This window comes from Thunnus maccoyii, chromosome 23, assembly GCF_910596095.1.
Source record: "Thunnus maccoyii chromosome 23, fThuMac1.1, whole genome shotgun sequence".
Lineage (NCBI taxonomy): Eukaryota > Metazoa > Chordata > Actinopteri > Scombriformes > Scombridae > Thunnus > Thunnus maccoyii.
This window is the reverse complement of record NC_056555.1, coordinates 11752445-11769523: the sequence shown is the minus strand read 5'-3', so window position 1 is coordinate 11769523 and position 17079 is coordinate 11752445. Positions and strand designations below refer to the sequence as shown.

Sequence of the window (17079 nt, the reverse complement as noted above, 5' to 3'; positions counted from 1 at the left end):
ACAATGAATACAACCATTTTATTACACAATTCAAAGTATCCACAGGAATTCTCATTACTGTCTCTACAAGTACCAACAGACAGAAGGTTACAGTTGACACCTGATTGGGAGGGGGAGGGATAAGGGAGTGACAGGATGCTGTGACACGGCAATGCTTAAGAAAGAAGAGACCGGTATTGATTGGCAACTGCATCCAAAACATACAGAGGTCAGCTCACTGGTCGCACCATTCCTCTCATCTGTATTCCGGTGTCTTTTCCTAAGTTGCTACAGTGCCATGAACACAAGCACCTGATTCTGGAAATACGATAGACGATAAAACTGTGCCCAAGTAATCACTCACGCAGCTTCTTAAATTCAAAAGTGATTGATCATTTGTTTTTACCCTAACATTTGGCTGAATATGATACAGAACATTTCAGAAAGCTAAAAAAAAACCCTCACAGATATCAAACATTCTTAATAAATATGCATTGCATCCACATATTGTAAATATTTCTACAGTCATATCTTCATCAGTGCGGTTTCTTGAACCATCTCATTTTTTAATGCCTATTTTCCATACTTTATGCTTCAGTTTGCAGCTCATCAGTGCTTACAATCTTGAATCAAATGTGCTCATGATTAGACTCTGGGATGAAAATATGACAAGAAAGTTAAAAATGTATTTATTAGCTAAGACACGTCATATGAAAAAATGACATTTATTTGAGCTTTTTGCTGCCTATTGAAGACAGTGGAGGCAACAGTTCTACAATACTATATCCCACCTTTTTGAGACAGCAGGAGTGTGAGGGTGAAGCAACTTTTATGTAATTTATTGATTACATAATTATCCATTCTGCCTTAACTGGTCTCAGATTTAATATGCAACTTGTATAACTTAGTTTTTCCATCATCTTCTTTGATTATCGCAAAGTAAGGGAAATAATCAAAATAATTGTGGCCAATTTGCATAGCCCACAATTTTGCCATTGTGAGACAAAAAAATGTATTTGCACGGATGACAAAAAGATGTTCATGATGTAAGAGAACCAACCCTAATATAAAGACAGTATATTTTAAGTATAATTTAAGAAATAATAAAAATGCAGCCATGTTTTTATTGTTGATGCAATGTGGACTGTTTAAGAAATGAACAGTAAAGAGACGTGCTGTAAATACACTTTGTTTCCTTCAGTGATGTTTTACTTAAAGATCCCCTCCAGAAATGTATTACAACAAATTTAAAAAAAACTCTGCTTTAAGTAATTTAAAATGTGTCTGATATGTTTTTTGCACAAAAAGTCACCTTACAACTATGGTGTTGAACATTCTTAAAATGACATGTACTCCTTTGTCCTCACTGAAAAATACATAATCTATGAATATGGAAAATAGCTTTCATTTCAACCTTCTTGACACAAGATGTCTCGTAATTTACTGAAAAGTCTATTCTCAGCACTGGAGGTTTCAAGTTTCCACATCACACTTGTGGAAGTTGCAAACTGGACCACGATTGTTTTCCAAACTAGTTGTGACGTCACAATATCATCTCATACATACATACATGTATCAAACTCAGATTTAAGGACCATCTGCTAGTGTCAAACTCTGCACATACATCATTCTGCACAGTGAGGCAAAACACATTTTTGATTAGAGGGGTGGCTTTAACTCTTCTAGACATGGTGACCTTCACCATAGTGAAGAGCAACCAAAAATAAAAAAAATTAAAAATTCAGGTGTATTCTGCAGTCTCTGTGAGGACGGTGTAATTGCCACTTTTTGCCTCTGCACTGTAGACCACTGGAGGGGTGTCTTTATTCCGTCTCAGCTGGCACAGGATGATAATACAGAGCACTACTGACAATGTCTAGAGGAAAATGAAAGAGACAATTATATACTTTTCATTTGTGTTTTTGTTGTTTCAGCCAATAAATTGCTTTAAATTGAGCTGCAATTTTAGAAAGAGACTGCAGGTGGTGGAGGAGACAAAGAAAATGAAGTGACAGATTGACATGTTAGACTGAGCTGCTGAGATAACAGAAAGTACTGGTAAATAAAGTATAACAAGATGAAAGAAGTTATTTAAAAATTGTTTTAATGACTCTGACTTATGAAAACATAAACAACTGTGAATTATTGTTAATAAGAGCTCCAAAGGCATTGGACAGGTAAAAACACTTGCCAATGTCGTTTAGAGCAGAATGGAGGCTTTGCATTAAGAATGAAGGTCATGGCCAATCAATGCATATTGTGTGTTGAAATGGCAGAAACTGGAGAGAAAGAAGGATAAACAAAAGACCAAAAGAAAACAAATGTAAGTGAAACTATAGTATAGAAGATAATGAGGGAGGCAGGTAGGTGCATACAATCAAAATAGACATACAGACAGACAGTACATACCCAGATTAATGTGAGTCCCAATACTGTACCCATTACCAAATTTATGGCCATTGAAGCATGTGAGATCAAGTATGGAAGGCATGGCTGAAACAGAAGAGGATCACAGCAATTTATCATACAATGGAGAACTCATACTACATGAGCATACTTAGTAACACATTTTTTTTCATACAGCAAAAACATATTTGTAGTAGAAAAACAGTTCTTGCAGATGATTCCAAAGGAAAACAGGATGAGAAGGATATTGTAAACACCAAGCCTTGTCTGCTGCAAGCATCCTCAAGACTGAATTCTTATGACATCTGGGGTTAAGTCATCAAGCGTTAACATTAAATTATAATGAAGGTTACGATATTGTAAACCTAGTTCTATAGGCACAGGCGGAGCCCTCCATTGGACTCTATGGGTAATACTCTCACTGAAATTTGCAGAAATGTAGCTGGGCAATCAGGAAAGGCCTACCTGAATATGTGTGGAGCCCACAGTATATAAGGCAGCAGCATCACCACTGTCTGCCATCCCACAACCTCTTCTATTGAGTGGTGTAGGAGCAACAGGGCCTGTAGGTGGAAGGCCCTGCTGTGCTTATAGAACTAGAGTTACAATATCTGATATAATATATAATAGTAACCTTCATTCTATCTCATCTATCATCTATCTCTATTTCATTCTATCTCCTGACTGGCAAAAGGTTAGTCGCCACAGCCCACCTATCTTTTATAACCTAGGCCGCCTCAGCAGAGAAATAGGGGGTCCCAGCCAACCCAGGTAGTATGCAACTGAACTGGGTAAAGCCATGGCCTAATCTCACAGGGGTTCAATGACAAGCAACAGACCCCCTGCAAACCTCATTCCTTGGGTCATCAAGGAGTACGGAAATATGCAGTTGTATCATGCCTAGGGGGGGTCAGGTGAAACACAACTGACACATACCTACCCCTTTCACCGGTCCAGAGTCATTCCACAGACCATGAAAAGGAGTCTGACATATTCAAGGAACAGAACTGTTGAACTCTATGAACAGACAGTTCTATCGTAGACCATGATGCCGTCATGCATATGTCCTCAACACTCAATCCACTAAGTAAGGCCGCCAACACTGCCATGGTCTGTGTAGTGTGCGCGGACCACAATGGGAGGGTCTCCTCCTGCTAATGCTGCCACATTAATAGTGGCATGACACAGCCCCCATCCAGCAAACACTGCAAAAAGGAGCGATAGAACCGACTGCACGGTTCAGGGGATCTAACCTCCTTTCCTCGCATCAGCATTGGAACCCCAACCACTTTGCCCTGTATCAGGCAGGGGTGCCCCTTGCTGCCTGGATAGTCTGTACAACCTGTACAGGCAGCCCAGCCCACATCGGCTTGTCCCTCTCAGGAGCCAAGCCTGGAGAGGTTGGCCCAGAGTGGGCAATGCACTTCCCCCTGCTTCCTGAGACAGAGCCCCCCAAAACCGGGGGATGGTCCAGGGCTGGGCTGCCAGCATTTGAGACATCTCTACCTACCACAGTGCCCAGCAGCGACCTGGGGCCAGCAGAATGACTGACAACTGCTCCTGTCTCACTCTCTCCTACAGGAGAGGAATGAGACGGAGAGGTGGAGAGGCATAAAGCAGCTTTCCTGGCCATAGCACACGTGCAAACGTGTCCACCTCCAAAGGTGGTTCATCTTGTGGCATCAGAGAGAACAACAGTGGACAGTGGGTGTTAGGCCGGTTGGCGAACAGATCCACTTCTGCCTCCCCAAACTGGGTCCAAATCTGTGTCACCACCTCGGGGTGAAGCCTTCAGTCATCTGGCAGGTGTCCGCCCCTCAACATGAGGTTGAGCCCCCTGTTTTCCAGCCCTGGAACATAGAGAGCCTTCGGAGACAACAGATGCTCTGACACTCACATCCACAGGTTCTTCGCCATCCTCAACAGAGCAGCGGATCGAACTCCACCTTGCCTATTGATGCAGGCCATCGCGGTTCCCCTGTGCCCGGGGCTTGAGGTGTTGGAGGACCAAAAGACACCACCTGAAGCTTGAGGAGGTTAATGTGTCAAACCTCCATTGGAGGCCACACTCCACCTATCTCTCTCCCCATGCAGGTCCTTCCCCACCCCGTCAGGGGCACATTCATGAACACAGTGACGTAAGAGGTCACTCGTCCCAGTGGTGTTCCTTGTGACAGGGCTGTCTGTCTGAGTTTCGACAGAAGTCTGCATGAGTTGAGCACAACCCCCAGATATTCCACCTGTGGCTGGGGGCTGCTCTACTTTCAGTTGATTGCAAACCCCAACCTGGTTAGGTGCAAGATCAGCTGGGCTGTGTGGAACATAGCCCATGCCTAACAATTGCACTGCTATTTTATGTACATGATGAGCAAAATCACTGAGTATGAAAGGATACAAGCTTTTTAGTTACAGGTTTATGCATCAACCTGTGAACCTGGGAATGAACATTTTTTTTACCTCTTTATAAATCATGATGGGCTGGTCATGCTTCCGATGAGACAGACTGCTGTTCTTAGGAGCTTCCACCTACAATACACATAGACACGAATCATTAGTTCAATGACTAACAAATAGTAACAGGTGCCGCTCTACCAGTGGAGTACATGTCACAGTGATGGAGGTGTGCAGTTTGGATTTGAGCTGTTTGGTGGAAATCACAAAGCGTCTGTTAATTCTGACTTTTTGTAAATCATGTCACACAACACCAAGAGTAGCTTTGACGCTCACACATGGATTTGTGGAGTCTTGGAGGCACAGGCAGGATTCTGAGATGTTGTAGCCCCAGTCCTGGTAGCCTTGATCCAGTCCACAACACTGCAACTGAGAAGGAACCCAGAAGAAATAATTAGAATATATCAAAACAAATTTCGACTTTGATTGCTGATTCTGTATTCTTCCTATTACTAATATATTCAGCCTCTTATCAACATGTGTGTCACAACACATATGAGTTGCCATCAATGGGTCACCAAAATTGCAAACATTTGTTGGTCACATCTTGTCCTCAGAATACACTCATGCCTTTGTCATCTGCAGACTAAACTACTGCGATTACAATAGAATTTCAGTCTTTCCTTTGTTCAACTGCAGGGCAGTTGTGACAACGAATGATGTCCTTCAAGCAGCTGAACAATGAGCCTTAAGTGCTCACATTATCAGGGGAGCATGTGTTTTATCCACCACATCCGGCAAACTTCTGTGAAGGGTTTTCTGCATCATAGGGAGCCAATTTATATATATATATATACACATATACATATACACACACATACAAACATATACATACACACACACACACACACACACATACATACAAGTGAACTTGAACATGAACACACACACACAATGTTACCTACTTCCATCTGTACATCTTTGAGGCCTTCTATTTCATGCTCACTGGCGTTACTCAGCGGCAGCAAACTCAGGTAATGCTCCTTCATATCCTCAGCTACCTGAACAACAAAACGAAGAATTAGTGATTTAAAAATATTACTTTGTTGGAACAGATTAGGCATTGGTTAGGAAGTTATTTATTAGGTTCAACAGTTGTATGGCTCATTTGACTAAAACTAATGATCATAGACACTGGGAAGCTGCTTTCTTTATCTCAAAGACACATACAGATAAGCATGTTGATTTACTTGACCACAATAAAAACTGTCCCAAAGCGATGTCTCTGTTCAGTTTGCTATCTTTGGGTGGTTTGAGGTTAAAATGCTTATATATTGTGTGCAAGAAATATCTCAGAAAAGAACAATACATTTCAAAAGTCAGCTTTGTAATACCTTTGGTCGCATAGCCAGTCCTCGCCTTTCAAAATCAAACATGAACAGAGTGCACGGGATCATTCCAACTGTAAACTGAAACACACATACAGGCATGGGCAATCAGTTTCTGGGAAAAAGACTAAGGATTACTAAAACTAGTAATGTTTTCTTCTTTACTGACCACAATAAGTGCCCATTTCTTCTCTTTGCAGGTGCCATACACACCAATGATGGGCAAGAGCAGGGTTATGACGGAAATAGCATACATCAAATGTATACCTGCAAGCATCTTGTCTATCTGTGGAGAAAACAAACAAAAAAGCCAAGTCAGCAGGCTGAGTTCAGCTGGAAAAGGAGAAAATCTGGGTCCAATGCCACTGAGTCAGCATGCCAGAACTGTACTTACGGGTTAAACTTATATACTGAATAACTCATTGGAAGACAACAAGCTAGACAGACAGGTCAGGGTTTGGTTATGGTTGGGTGATATAAGATCTATACCATGAGACAACAGTAATTTCAGAACCATGAGAGATTTTGCTATACTTTAATATCTGTGGTTGTATTAGATCATTGTGGACAGTTTAGCATATCAATTCGCAGGAATGCTTTGCAGCAGTATTGGATTGTTGAATGAGGAACCTTGATGTGTCCACTCAGCTTTCACTCCCATGTGCTTATTCTATATATTTTTATCCAATGGATTCTCAGTTGAATTTTCTTGAATTGCTTGTTTCACAATACATATCTCAATATTGTGATATAAAATGACATATACCATGATGGAAGATGTTATCAATATTGTCAACTTCTAAGATAGATACACAGACAAACAGACAGATAGACGTGTTACCTCTTCATCCTCATGGAAGTATCCATGGCTAAACAGAGTGCCTGCCAACAGCAGGGCACTGATGATCTGCAACATTAGCAACACATTATGCATTACTCATTATTTTTAGGCCTTAAACTCTGTAATCCAAATATAAACTAGGGGGTAGCCCCACCACTGCTCATCAAAACATGGAATTAGAAAACTAATTTAAGTGGTTTACTGCCGTTAACTCCCAACACTATTGATACAGGGAAAGTTTATGATAAGCATCACTGCTGTAACTTGTTGAGAAATAAGTTATTTATTCTCCTGTACATTGTACTGACTATGTACTCTAGCTGTTACATGCCTACCTCAGTGCCAGTGTTGCTATTAGTGAGGCATCACAAAGTCTTTTTCTACTGTAAGAGCTTCGGGCCAAATCATGAGGAGCGTGTTGCTCACACAGCATGTACATGAAGTCAGAATGATCTAAACAGCAAGAGGGCAACCATCTTAGAATAACAGGAACATTTAAAAAACACCACAGGTTGCATAATCTAGTTCCCATAAACATTGTGCAATTATGAGGAGGAAGAAGAAGAGGTTGAGATTTATATAATTATAGGATTTTAAACACTCTACTTTTCTTGTTCTTGTTTAGTTTTAGAATTAAACTTTGAGTTGATATAAGAATCTCAGTTAAATGTGTGCTGAAAATACTGTGAAATATTGGGGTTATTGTAATAAGGACAAGTGTAACTGGGTTATTGGTAACTAATAATACTGAACAGGAAACCTGCTACATCACATGATAATAACAAATGTTATCAAGAGGAGTTTTCATTAGAGTTATGCCAAAAGGGGACTAATATTACTAAAAAAATGTGTTTTTATTATATTGACGAGAGGTTTGTTTTTGAATTTACAACACCACCCTGTTCTTCTTGCTTTACAACCCAAAACTGTATTTTTTTAGAGTGTGGCTGATAATACAAGTAGATATTCAGCTTTCTAACTTTTTCTGTCTAAAGCAGCAGCAAAAGAAACACTTACCCCAATCAAACTTGTCACGACAATGTAACTCCATTTCACACAGACGTTCACTTTCCCCATTTTCCTTTGCTTAAACTCGCAGCAATATTTTCCAGGCTTAAGAAATCATAGATCTTTTGAGAGAGATGATCCTGGTTTTACATAGAAACTTTCCTGCTAGAAAGTATCAGCAGCCTGATGATTATAAATGCGGAAGGGAGGGAACCCTGCTGCTCTGCTGGTAAAGGCCCACCCATCTGGGCAGACTGGCCGAGTATGTGTGGGTAGATGGGTGGGTGTGTAGTGAGAATGGATGAGGGAATAATGAGTGTCGTTTTTGGAGGGGAAAACAGTTTGTTCAGAAATATCTGTAGAAGGGATTTTAAAATGTAATTACATTTTTTTTCTGTTGGTCACAGACAGATTTTGAGGCTTGATCCAAGAAGTGAGAGATAAATGTCATATATGCAGTAAAAGTTTTCCTGAAGGACTGTCTCTGTCTAGCACTGCAAACCTCCCACACACAGGTGTGTTAAAGATTCCCTCCAGACATATTTTAAGACATAAAAATACCCTGCATTGAATAATAATGTGTCTGATGTGTTTCTTCTGCAAAAAATCACCTTGTTAAAAAAAATCCTAAAATTACATCTACTCCTCTCTCTCATTGAAAAATCCAGAATCTGTGACTATGCACATATTGTTCATTTGGAAAGTTAAACTGCTGGATGCAACATGTCTCTTACTTCACTGTGAAGTCTCTGGAAATTTCAGCTTCCCACATCACATTTGTGTAAGTTGCATACTGGAACATGATTGACTCCAAAATATTTGTGATGTCACAAATCCTGCTCGTAGGTACACACTTCAAACTCTGATTAAAGGTGAGCTCATCATTCTGCATAGTGAAGCTCAAACATCCAACTAAAGGAAAAGGAAGAACAACAGATTTTTGAGTGGTGGGGAGCTTTTCTGGATCAACCAGAATAGATTAATATGGATGAGCTCACTTACTATGCTGCTGTCTTAAGCGTGTGTGAGCGAGAAAGATTGATTTACAAAACCCGACAATGTGGCTAATGAAGAGAGAAAGAGACTGATAGGAGGGCTGATAATAAAGAAAACTGAGCTTAATTTGAGCTCAGAGGAAGTAGAAATATGAGGAAGGAGCGTCAAATTCTTAGATTGTGTGTGTTTTTGTATGACTGAACTTGCCTTCAGCTCAGTCCCCATAAAGCACTTTTTGTCTGTTGTTGTCTTGAAAGAACAAAGGAACTAGTGAGGGGCTGCATCACATGACCTCTCAGAGTTCCACACATACATCTATCCATCCATCCATCCATCCATCTCACCCCCCCCCCCCCCCCCCCCCCACACACACACACACACACAACATTGCTGCAATGTTATTGATCCCTAGAGTTCCCTGTAAGAACAAAAAGGTTCAATTGTTAAAACAGATCCAGAGTGGAGCATTTCCCGTTGGAGCATACGAACATCTGGTGAGCAGGATGAATACACACACACACACACACACACACACACACACACACACACACACACACACACACACACACACACACACACACACACACACACACACACACACACACACACACACACACACACATCATGCGCTCATGCAGACATCCCTGTACACACATATCTATACAGCTTTCTTAGTTCCATGCTTCCAAATGTTTTAGTGCACATCCTTGACACAAAATGTGTCACACATATGTGTACATATGCACAGCTGGTGCACGCACACACACACACACACGCACACACACGCACACACACACACACACAGGAAATCAATGCACAGTGACGTTCTGTGGTGCAGAGGATGTTGGTGGGTGGAAAGACGCAGAGGGCCAAAAGCCTTTACTGGAGATGCTTGGACAAATTCTGTTTTGTTGAGATAAATGTTGCATAGTTTTATTCTCATGGAGCAACATCTTCAGGATATGTGGGAATACTTAGAAATATTAGTGAAGGAAGATAAAAATGAATGTAGTGTAGTGTAGAGAGAGAGTTGTTATATGGCTTAGATTATCCTTGTGCAGACCTATAATGGAATATAATTACAAAATAAATAATTTTGAGTCTCCTACAATCTTAATATCTCTGGTTTTAGTTTGGTTAAAAACAGCTATAGGTTGTTGATGTATCATATCATTAAGTAAGTAAAAGTATCTGTAAATGCTGTAAGTGGTTCTTGCATTGAATTATAAATGTGCCTGTAATATTCAAGTTTATATTTGCAGGCATTAGTTTAAGGTGATGATAACATTTAATGTCCAATAAGGTTCCTGGCAAGTTGATGACATTGTTTCTTGGCTTCAAACCATCACAAACAAGAACTCTGACCTGCCGGCACTGGAATATGTTATACTGATAGTGAACACTTTGTCTACATGTGTGAATGTTATGTATAAAGTCATGAAAACATTAATAAGTGATGTAACCATAATTGTGAAAAGGCTCAAAGTGATTATTTTGTTGCACTATCCCGAGAAAAAAAACCCCCCAAAACACTTGACCCCATGTTCCCATTAATAATTAACCAGTGTAAAGTCAGGTTTCCACATAATTGGTATGATTGTAAATCCCTCTCCTCCTCCTATTTCTGCACTGTCAAATGATGTTTTGGTCAAAAATGTTATCTGCACACTTAAAGTCTTTATAGTAGATGCAAAAGGAGAGTGATAATGGTGTAGGAAAACAGTTGCAACACACCACACTTTATAAGCTGAGATATTGGCTGTCATAATCAGAGTATCATGAACACCACCACAGTCACTCATGATAGTAAGTGATCTCCAGACAAATTGTTTTAGTTTAACTAACAAATCACAATTTGTATGTTTCGTTCATTCATTTTGATCTTTGTATTTCTGAGAAAATCTTGGGGATAAGCATTTTTTGTCACCAACTATGTCACCAACTTTCATTTCTTTTTCATTTATTCCCAATTACTATGAAATAAGTTTTTATACAGAAGTGTATTTACATGGCTACTGTAGAAACAAGGGTTTTCGGCACCCTATCTGTGAAAAACTAAAGTCAAAAACAGGTATTCTCTGCCTTAAACATGGCCTTCCAAAGTCTCAGCAGATGTAATTCCTGCCCTGTTCCCGGGACGACTCTTTCAGGGTCTTGGTCCAAAGCAGCTGGGAGCAACACCATTTCTAAAAACCATAAATATGAGCAACATGTAGTGTGGTGTCATTGGGTCCACATTTTGCAGGAAATTATGTAAGTGCTCTGGGTCTCAACAGGCAGAAAAGGGACCTCCACTTTGGAGTAATGTGGTCTCACTCTTTTCATTCCATTCAAGACTAGTATAGTTACTACTACTATACTACTATAGTTTTTTTTTGTACAAATTGCAGATAATCTTTTGCCGTCCTAGGTAGCAATGACATTGTCTAGTCCACTTGTTATTATGTTTATATTGGAGGAAGAAAGAGTATCACTTTTGAATTATTTTTTTTTTTACATTTAGGGTTATGAAAAGGTTTTTTTTGTTAGATCTTTGGTATGTTGCTCAAAGCTCTTAGATAAGAGGTCAGTCTATTTGTCTGTGATCACTGAAATCAGCAGGTCTTTTTAAGAATGAAGGGTCTTTTTTAGTCTGCTCATTGACTTTTGTGTGATGCAATGATCTGGGCCCTTTACCCTGCCCCCTCTGGGAGGAAGGGCTTACCAAATAAAATGCCAGAGAATGTGGATGAGTTTGTTTGTGGCATTCTTTCATTTGTGATTTGTAGCAACCATATACAGGATTCAAGAGTGGACATACATGTAGCCAAGACAATCCTTTATGTACAGATACTTCTTTGTAGGATACAGCAGTGTAGCAGTTAACACCATCACATCCCTCTGCTGTTAAATATTTATAGAAATTGCTGGAGCCGTTTCTAGATAAAGATGAGCTGTTGTGCATCATGTGTCAATGGGCCAATGGGAAAATTCCAACACTCGGCCAGCTGACCAATGGTCCAACTTCATCAGTCAGCAACTTAGTCAGTCAGTCAGTCAGTGAGTAACGGACAGACATTCCTGTATAGGGCTGGCTCAGCTGTTGCGGTCAAGCCAAAAACATCTTTCTACAGAAAAGCCCTTCCTGATGGGAGGGGGTCATGTGACAATCACAGAGATATTAGAGGAAAATATTAGACTACGGTAGGTGATGTTGCAACACAAGACAACACTGGACAGAAACTTGCAGAGAGACACAGAGGCAGCTGTCAAAGTGAGAAGTTTCCAACAACTACTGAAATGTAGAAGTTGCTGCGCCAAAATGTGGTCATAAAAATCATAAAATCTAAAGAACCTTTTCAATAAATTGGCAGCCATGATGATGAAAATATGATAAACAGAATATAAATTTTGCATTAAGTTTGTTCTGCTTATATATTAAATAACTTATTATCATTTTTTGTTAATTTTGGTATCATATTTGGATTGAACTGTGCATTTGTTGGTGTTGTGTTTGGCCACCTGAAAGCTCTCTCAAAAAAACTGACTTTTAAACAGAATTATCAGGCTTTGAGCTACTTTTTACACCTCATGTTTTTAGATATTGGTTGTTTTTAACAATATCTTTTATTGGATAATAGGATTTTAGCCATTGGACATCCTGTTTTTAGGCTATTCAGAACAACAGGCTGAGCAAACAACATGACTCTACTTACCTCACCTTCAAAACTGTCTCTGTCTCAGTGAGAAGATCGCTGAGTTGGAGCAAAGAATTCACAACCTCTACATAATCCAAGAGGCTAAAAAAACTCTTGGACACAATAGTCTTCGAGGCCCAGCACAGGGCATCTTCACTGCACGTCTGCCTCACAACAGGGATAAAGTTGCAGCTTTGTCTCCATCCCGACATGTCTCTGCTGGTCTGGAGGCCCTGGGGGAGGAGTTGGCTGCCCTGCCAGGACCAGCTGCTGTCCAGTGATGGAGGTCTCAGTGCCAGGCTTCATCCAACCACTGTCATACCAAGCCAGTAACCAGTCTAGTAACCTGCATAGCTGCTGTCCGCTCCCACAGCCCCCATCAGCAGGTGCTGTCTCCCCCATCAACTCTCATTATGTACTGTACAAGACAAAGTCCCAGGCATTTTAAATTCCTATCCTGAGGTTGACAGGTTCCTTGTTCATGTTGATACAAATGACATCAGAAAACAGCAGTCTGAGCTGTTATACCAAGACTTCACCCATCTCTGTAACATCCTCAAACAGTCACACAGCAATGTCTACATGTCCAAACCAACCCCCGCTCATGGTTGCGGCATAGGACTTTTCACGCAGCTGCTCAGCCTCAACACCTGGTTCTCGTCTGCCTGCAACACCAACAACGTGCACTTTGTTCACAATTTCAACCTTTTCGGGAAACATGGTCATCTCTTCAGTGCAGATGGTCTCCATTTAAACAGAGTTGGCATACAGGTGCTTTCCAACAATGTGGAATACAGAATTTATTATAAACAGCACCCTGTAATCTGGCTGTGTCCCAGCTTGCTTCAAACATGCAGTTGTTCAGCCTCTCCTGAAAAAAAAAAGAACCTTGATCTGTACGTTCCCATTAACTACAGAACTATATCCAAGCTGCGTTTTATTTCAAAAAATTTAAAGAAAATTGTTGCCAAACAGCTCACTGCCGTCTTGACGAAGATTGAAGTTCTAATCAAGTTTCTGTCAGAAGCGTTCCACTGAAACTGCTCTTCTCAGAGTCTCCAATGACATAATGACGTCTTCTGATGTGGGTGAGTGCTCCGTTTTGGTGCTGCTGCATCTTAGCACAGCTTTTGACACTGTGGATCACAGAATAATGATTGAAAGGCTTAGGCAGTGTGTGGGTGTCTCAGGGAGCGCCCTGGACTTATTTTCCTCCTACCTCTTAGATAGGATTTTTTCTGTGTCACTTGGTCCTTACATGTCTGAAACTGTGGGCCTTTCTGTGGTGTGCCTCAAGGTTCCGTCTTGGGTCCTATGTTATTTGCTTTATATATGCTTCCCTTAGGTCATTTTATTAGCTAATTTAGGGATATATCCTATCACTGTTATGCTGACGATATTCAGCTCTATGTCTTTAAGCCTGATATCTGCGACAAACTGTCTGTGTTGCACAATTGTCCAACTGCCATTAAGGACTTTTTACAGCTTAATACAGACAAGACGGAGGTTCTTATCATAGCTACAGACAGTATAGTTCCCAAGGTTGTTCAGAGTATTGGGTCCCTTTCCTAAGCTGTTTGGTATAATTTAAGAAATCTTGGTGTTATATTTGATCAGGAAATGAATTTCGGTCAGCACATTAAATCATTGACCTGTACATGTTTTTCCAGCTAAGGAATATCATATATCGTCTGTCGTACCACAACCGGAGCCAGAGATGATTATTCATGCTTTCATATCATCGCAGCTGGACTACTGTAATTCCCTTTTCACGTGTCTCAGCAAGTCATCTCTGAACCATCTATAAATGGTCCAGAATGCTGCGGCAAGGCTGTTAACCAGATCCAGCAGAATGACTCCCATCACACACATTTTAAGTTCTTTACATTGGCTTCCAATCAGGTTAAGGATTCATTTTAAGGTTCTTGTTTTCACATATAGTGCCCTGCCTGGACAGAAACCTGAGTACATCTGTGACCTTCTCCATCCCTATATCACCAGAAGGTCACTCAGGTCTTCTGACCAGGGCTCTGCAGTCTCTGTAGAAGCTTTTAAAAGGCAACTGAAGACCCATCTTTTCAAATTGGCATTTGTCTCACCTTAATATGTCTAGCGATTGTTCTTTTGTGTGTTTCTTTTGGGGCACCTTGTTGCCTGTGTTTTTGTTTGTATGTTAAGTTTAACTTGTGGCTTATGTTTTTATTGTTTGTATGTTTTATGGTCTTATTTTTGACTTTTATTCTTGTGAAGCACTTTATGAATTACATTTCTGTGAAAGGTGCTATACTAAATAAACATTATTATTATTAACAACATGTGTTAACAACAACAACATGTGTTCTTAATCCTCCCAAAAAGGTCATACAGAATTCATAAGGCAACCACCTGGACCGAGACTTTTCGTCAGTGGCATTTTTGTAATAGATTCTGGTTCTTCTAATGAAATTTGACTTTCACAGAGCTCACAATTTTCTCTGGAGATTACTGGGATAAATGGGTTTACTTTGTAACAACAAGCATGAGGGTCAAAGGAGGAGGTGTATAACTTCTGACAAAAGTTAGAGATAAATGAGCAGAAGGCCTTCTCATTCTTAGAAAGACTTATCAATATATAATGCAGAAGTGTTCCTTGCATCACTGTGTTTTTCTCCAGATTAAAAAAGAAAGATGATTTTACCCATGTTCTAACCATCTGGTTCGAGATCTTATGAAAGCTCCTTTTGCTTTTGTCTGGAAAAAAGATCTATTTTTTTCCTTAATGACTGTAACCTCTCTTTATCATCATTGCTTGTAAAAGATATTTTAGTATATATTTCAAATCTTTTATATTGTCATAAGCCTTCTTTTGATCTTTTAAATGCCGCTTCCCAAATTGTATTGAGAAACTTTGACATTCATAATTAAATGACTCCCCATTTAACCTGGGCATAACTTCAGACATTGACTGGAATTTAATAATAATTTGCCTAATACTCAAGCAATAAGCTGGTTGTTGCAGAAGAAAGAAGAATTTAATTTCTAATATCCAGGTTTGTTGAGAAGGGTAGAATTTGAATTTGAGAAAGAAATATCTATTCCAGCATCTATTCCACCCAAATACAGTAGACTGTAGGCAGAGCAAGGCTGAAGAATAACTTCTTTATTCTGGACTTGTACAAGCAAAGCAAAGCAAAGCTGGCAGAAAAAAACAGAAATATGCAGTACAAAGGATCCAACGCCACTAAACTGAAAACCAGGACTTAAATACAAACTAAACTGACGAGGGGATGAGGTGCAGGTGGAACAGGAGAGCAGGAAAGGAGCTGACAGGCTGGGAAAGTCACAGGGAGCAGGGCAGGACTAACGAGACTAATGCAGGGCAGGTGTGGAGGGAAAATGTGAAGGGAAAAGCAGGCTAGGGACACCAGGAGAAAAACACAGAGCGAACCAAAAATCCTCTCTTCAATATGTTACACTAACATTTAAACTTTCAAACATACAAGTGAAACAAACATAAGGAACAAGTAAAATCTGACAGACATACTGTTGCTTCATTTGAGCATGTTAGATATTTATAGAACACTCACCTTCTGTCCACCTACAGATTCCCCTTCAATCTATCCATGAATATCGATAGTGAACACATCAATAAACACAAAGGGCATCTATGGTAAGAGCACACAACGTAGGATCAAACAGCCATTTCATTTAAATATTCAAAGTATTTGTAATTCTCCCATTCATTCTAGATTTAACATCACAGGGAGAAAAAGCTGAGGGTCACTGGTGGACTGGAGGACAATGAGAGGGAGAAAAGCCTGAGGACCTCTGGTGGACTGTAGGATAATGGCAACTAAGGAACATAGAGCCAGACTAGAACAGAACCATAACAAATTGTCAGGCCAAATTGTCAGAAATATGCCACCACTCTAAATGGGATTTTTGTGTTAAATCTGCTTTGAACAAAGTAAAGAGGTTTCATGAGGGTGTAAAATTCTTAGAGCGTCTAGTGATTATAGCCTACCACAAAAATCATATATAACAAGATTAAAATTATCTCCTCATGGGACATGTGAAATGTCTGGAGTGACTTAGCGGCACAAAAAATTACCTGTCTAGACTCTGCACCCCATAAACTGATGGTAGATTTGTTTCTGGATCTGTACACACCAGACAAAATCAAGAGACCCATGTATGCTTGGACGTCTGTCCAGTCTACCTTCTTCCAGTTGTCTTTGTAAACGTGATTCCCCTCCAAGTTGGTCATGTTTATCACTGTGATTTTGAGTGACTCTGTCAGGAACAGAAGCAAGATTTTATGTCATCAGCCCAGGATATGGCGTATCTCGTTGGCCCTAGGGTCATCCTGATTACATTTTCAGCCGACAGCCAACCTCTCCTCTTAGGTGGTGAT

At 40.1% G+C, this 17079-nt stretch overlaps 1 protein-coding gene across 1 annotated transcript; it reads right to left on the bottom strand.

Annotated features, from left to right (window-relative positions):
- Window positions 1-1083: 1083 nt before the first annotated feature.
- LOC121890913 (tetraspanin-8-like) lies at window positions 1084-8279 on the bottom strand. The gene is made up of 9 exons (XM_042403545.1): window positions 8023-8279; window positions 7006-7071; window positions 6334-6450; window positions 6171-6245; window positions 5742-5837; window positions 5113-5205; window positions 4843-4911; window positions 2389-2472; window positions 1084-1855 (listed from the first exon to the last, which is right to left on the bottom strand). The coding sequence occupies exons 1-9, from the start codon at window positions 8080-8082 to the stop codon at window positions 1721-1723; spliced, it is 795 nt and encodes a 264-aa protein (XP_042259479.1). The 5' UTR covers window positions 8083-8279; the 3' UTR covers window positions 1084-1720.
- Window positions 8280-17079: the final 8800 nt, after the last annotated feature.

Coding starts and splice junctions, on each gene's coding strand:
- LOC121890913 (XM_042403545.1), bottom strand. CDS start 8,082: ATGGGGAAAGTGAACGTCTGTGTGAAATGGAGTTACATTGTCGTGACA. Junction 6,451..7,005: donor ACTTCCATGAGGATGAAGAG/GTAACACGTCTA, acceptor TTTTCTCCACAG/ATAGACAAGATGCTTGCAGG. Junction 6,246..6,333: donor AGAAATGGGCACTTATTGTG/GTCAGTAAAGAA, acceptor TGTGTGTTTCAG/TTTACAGTTGGAATGATCCC.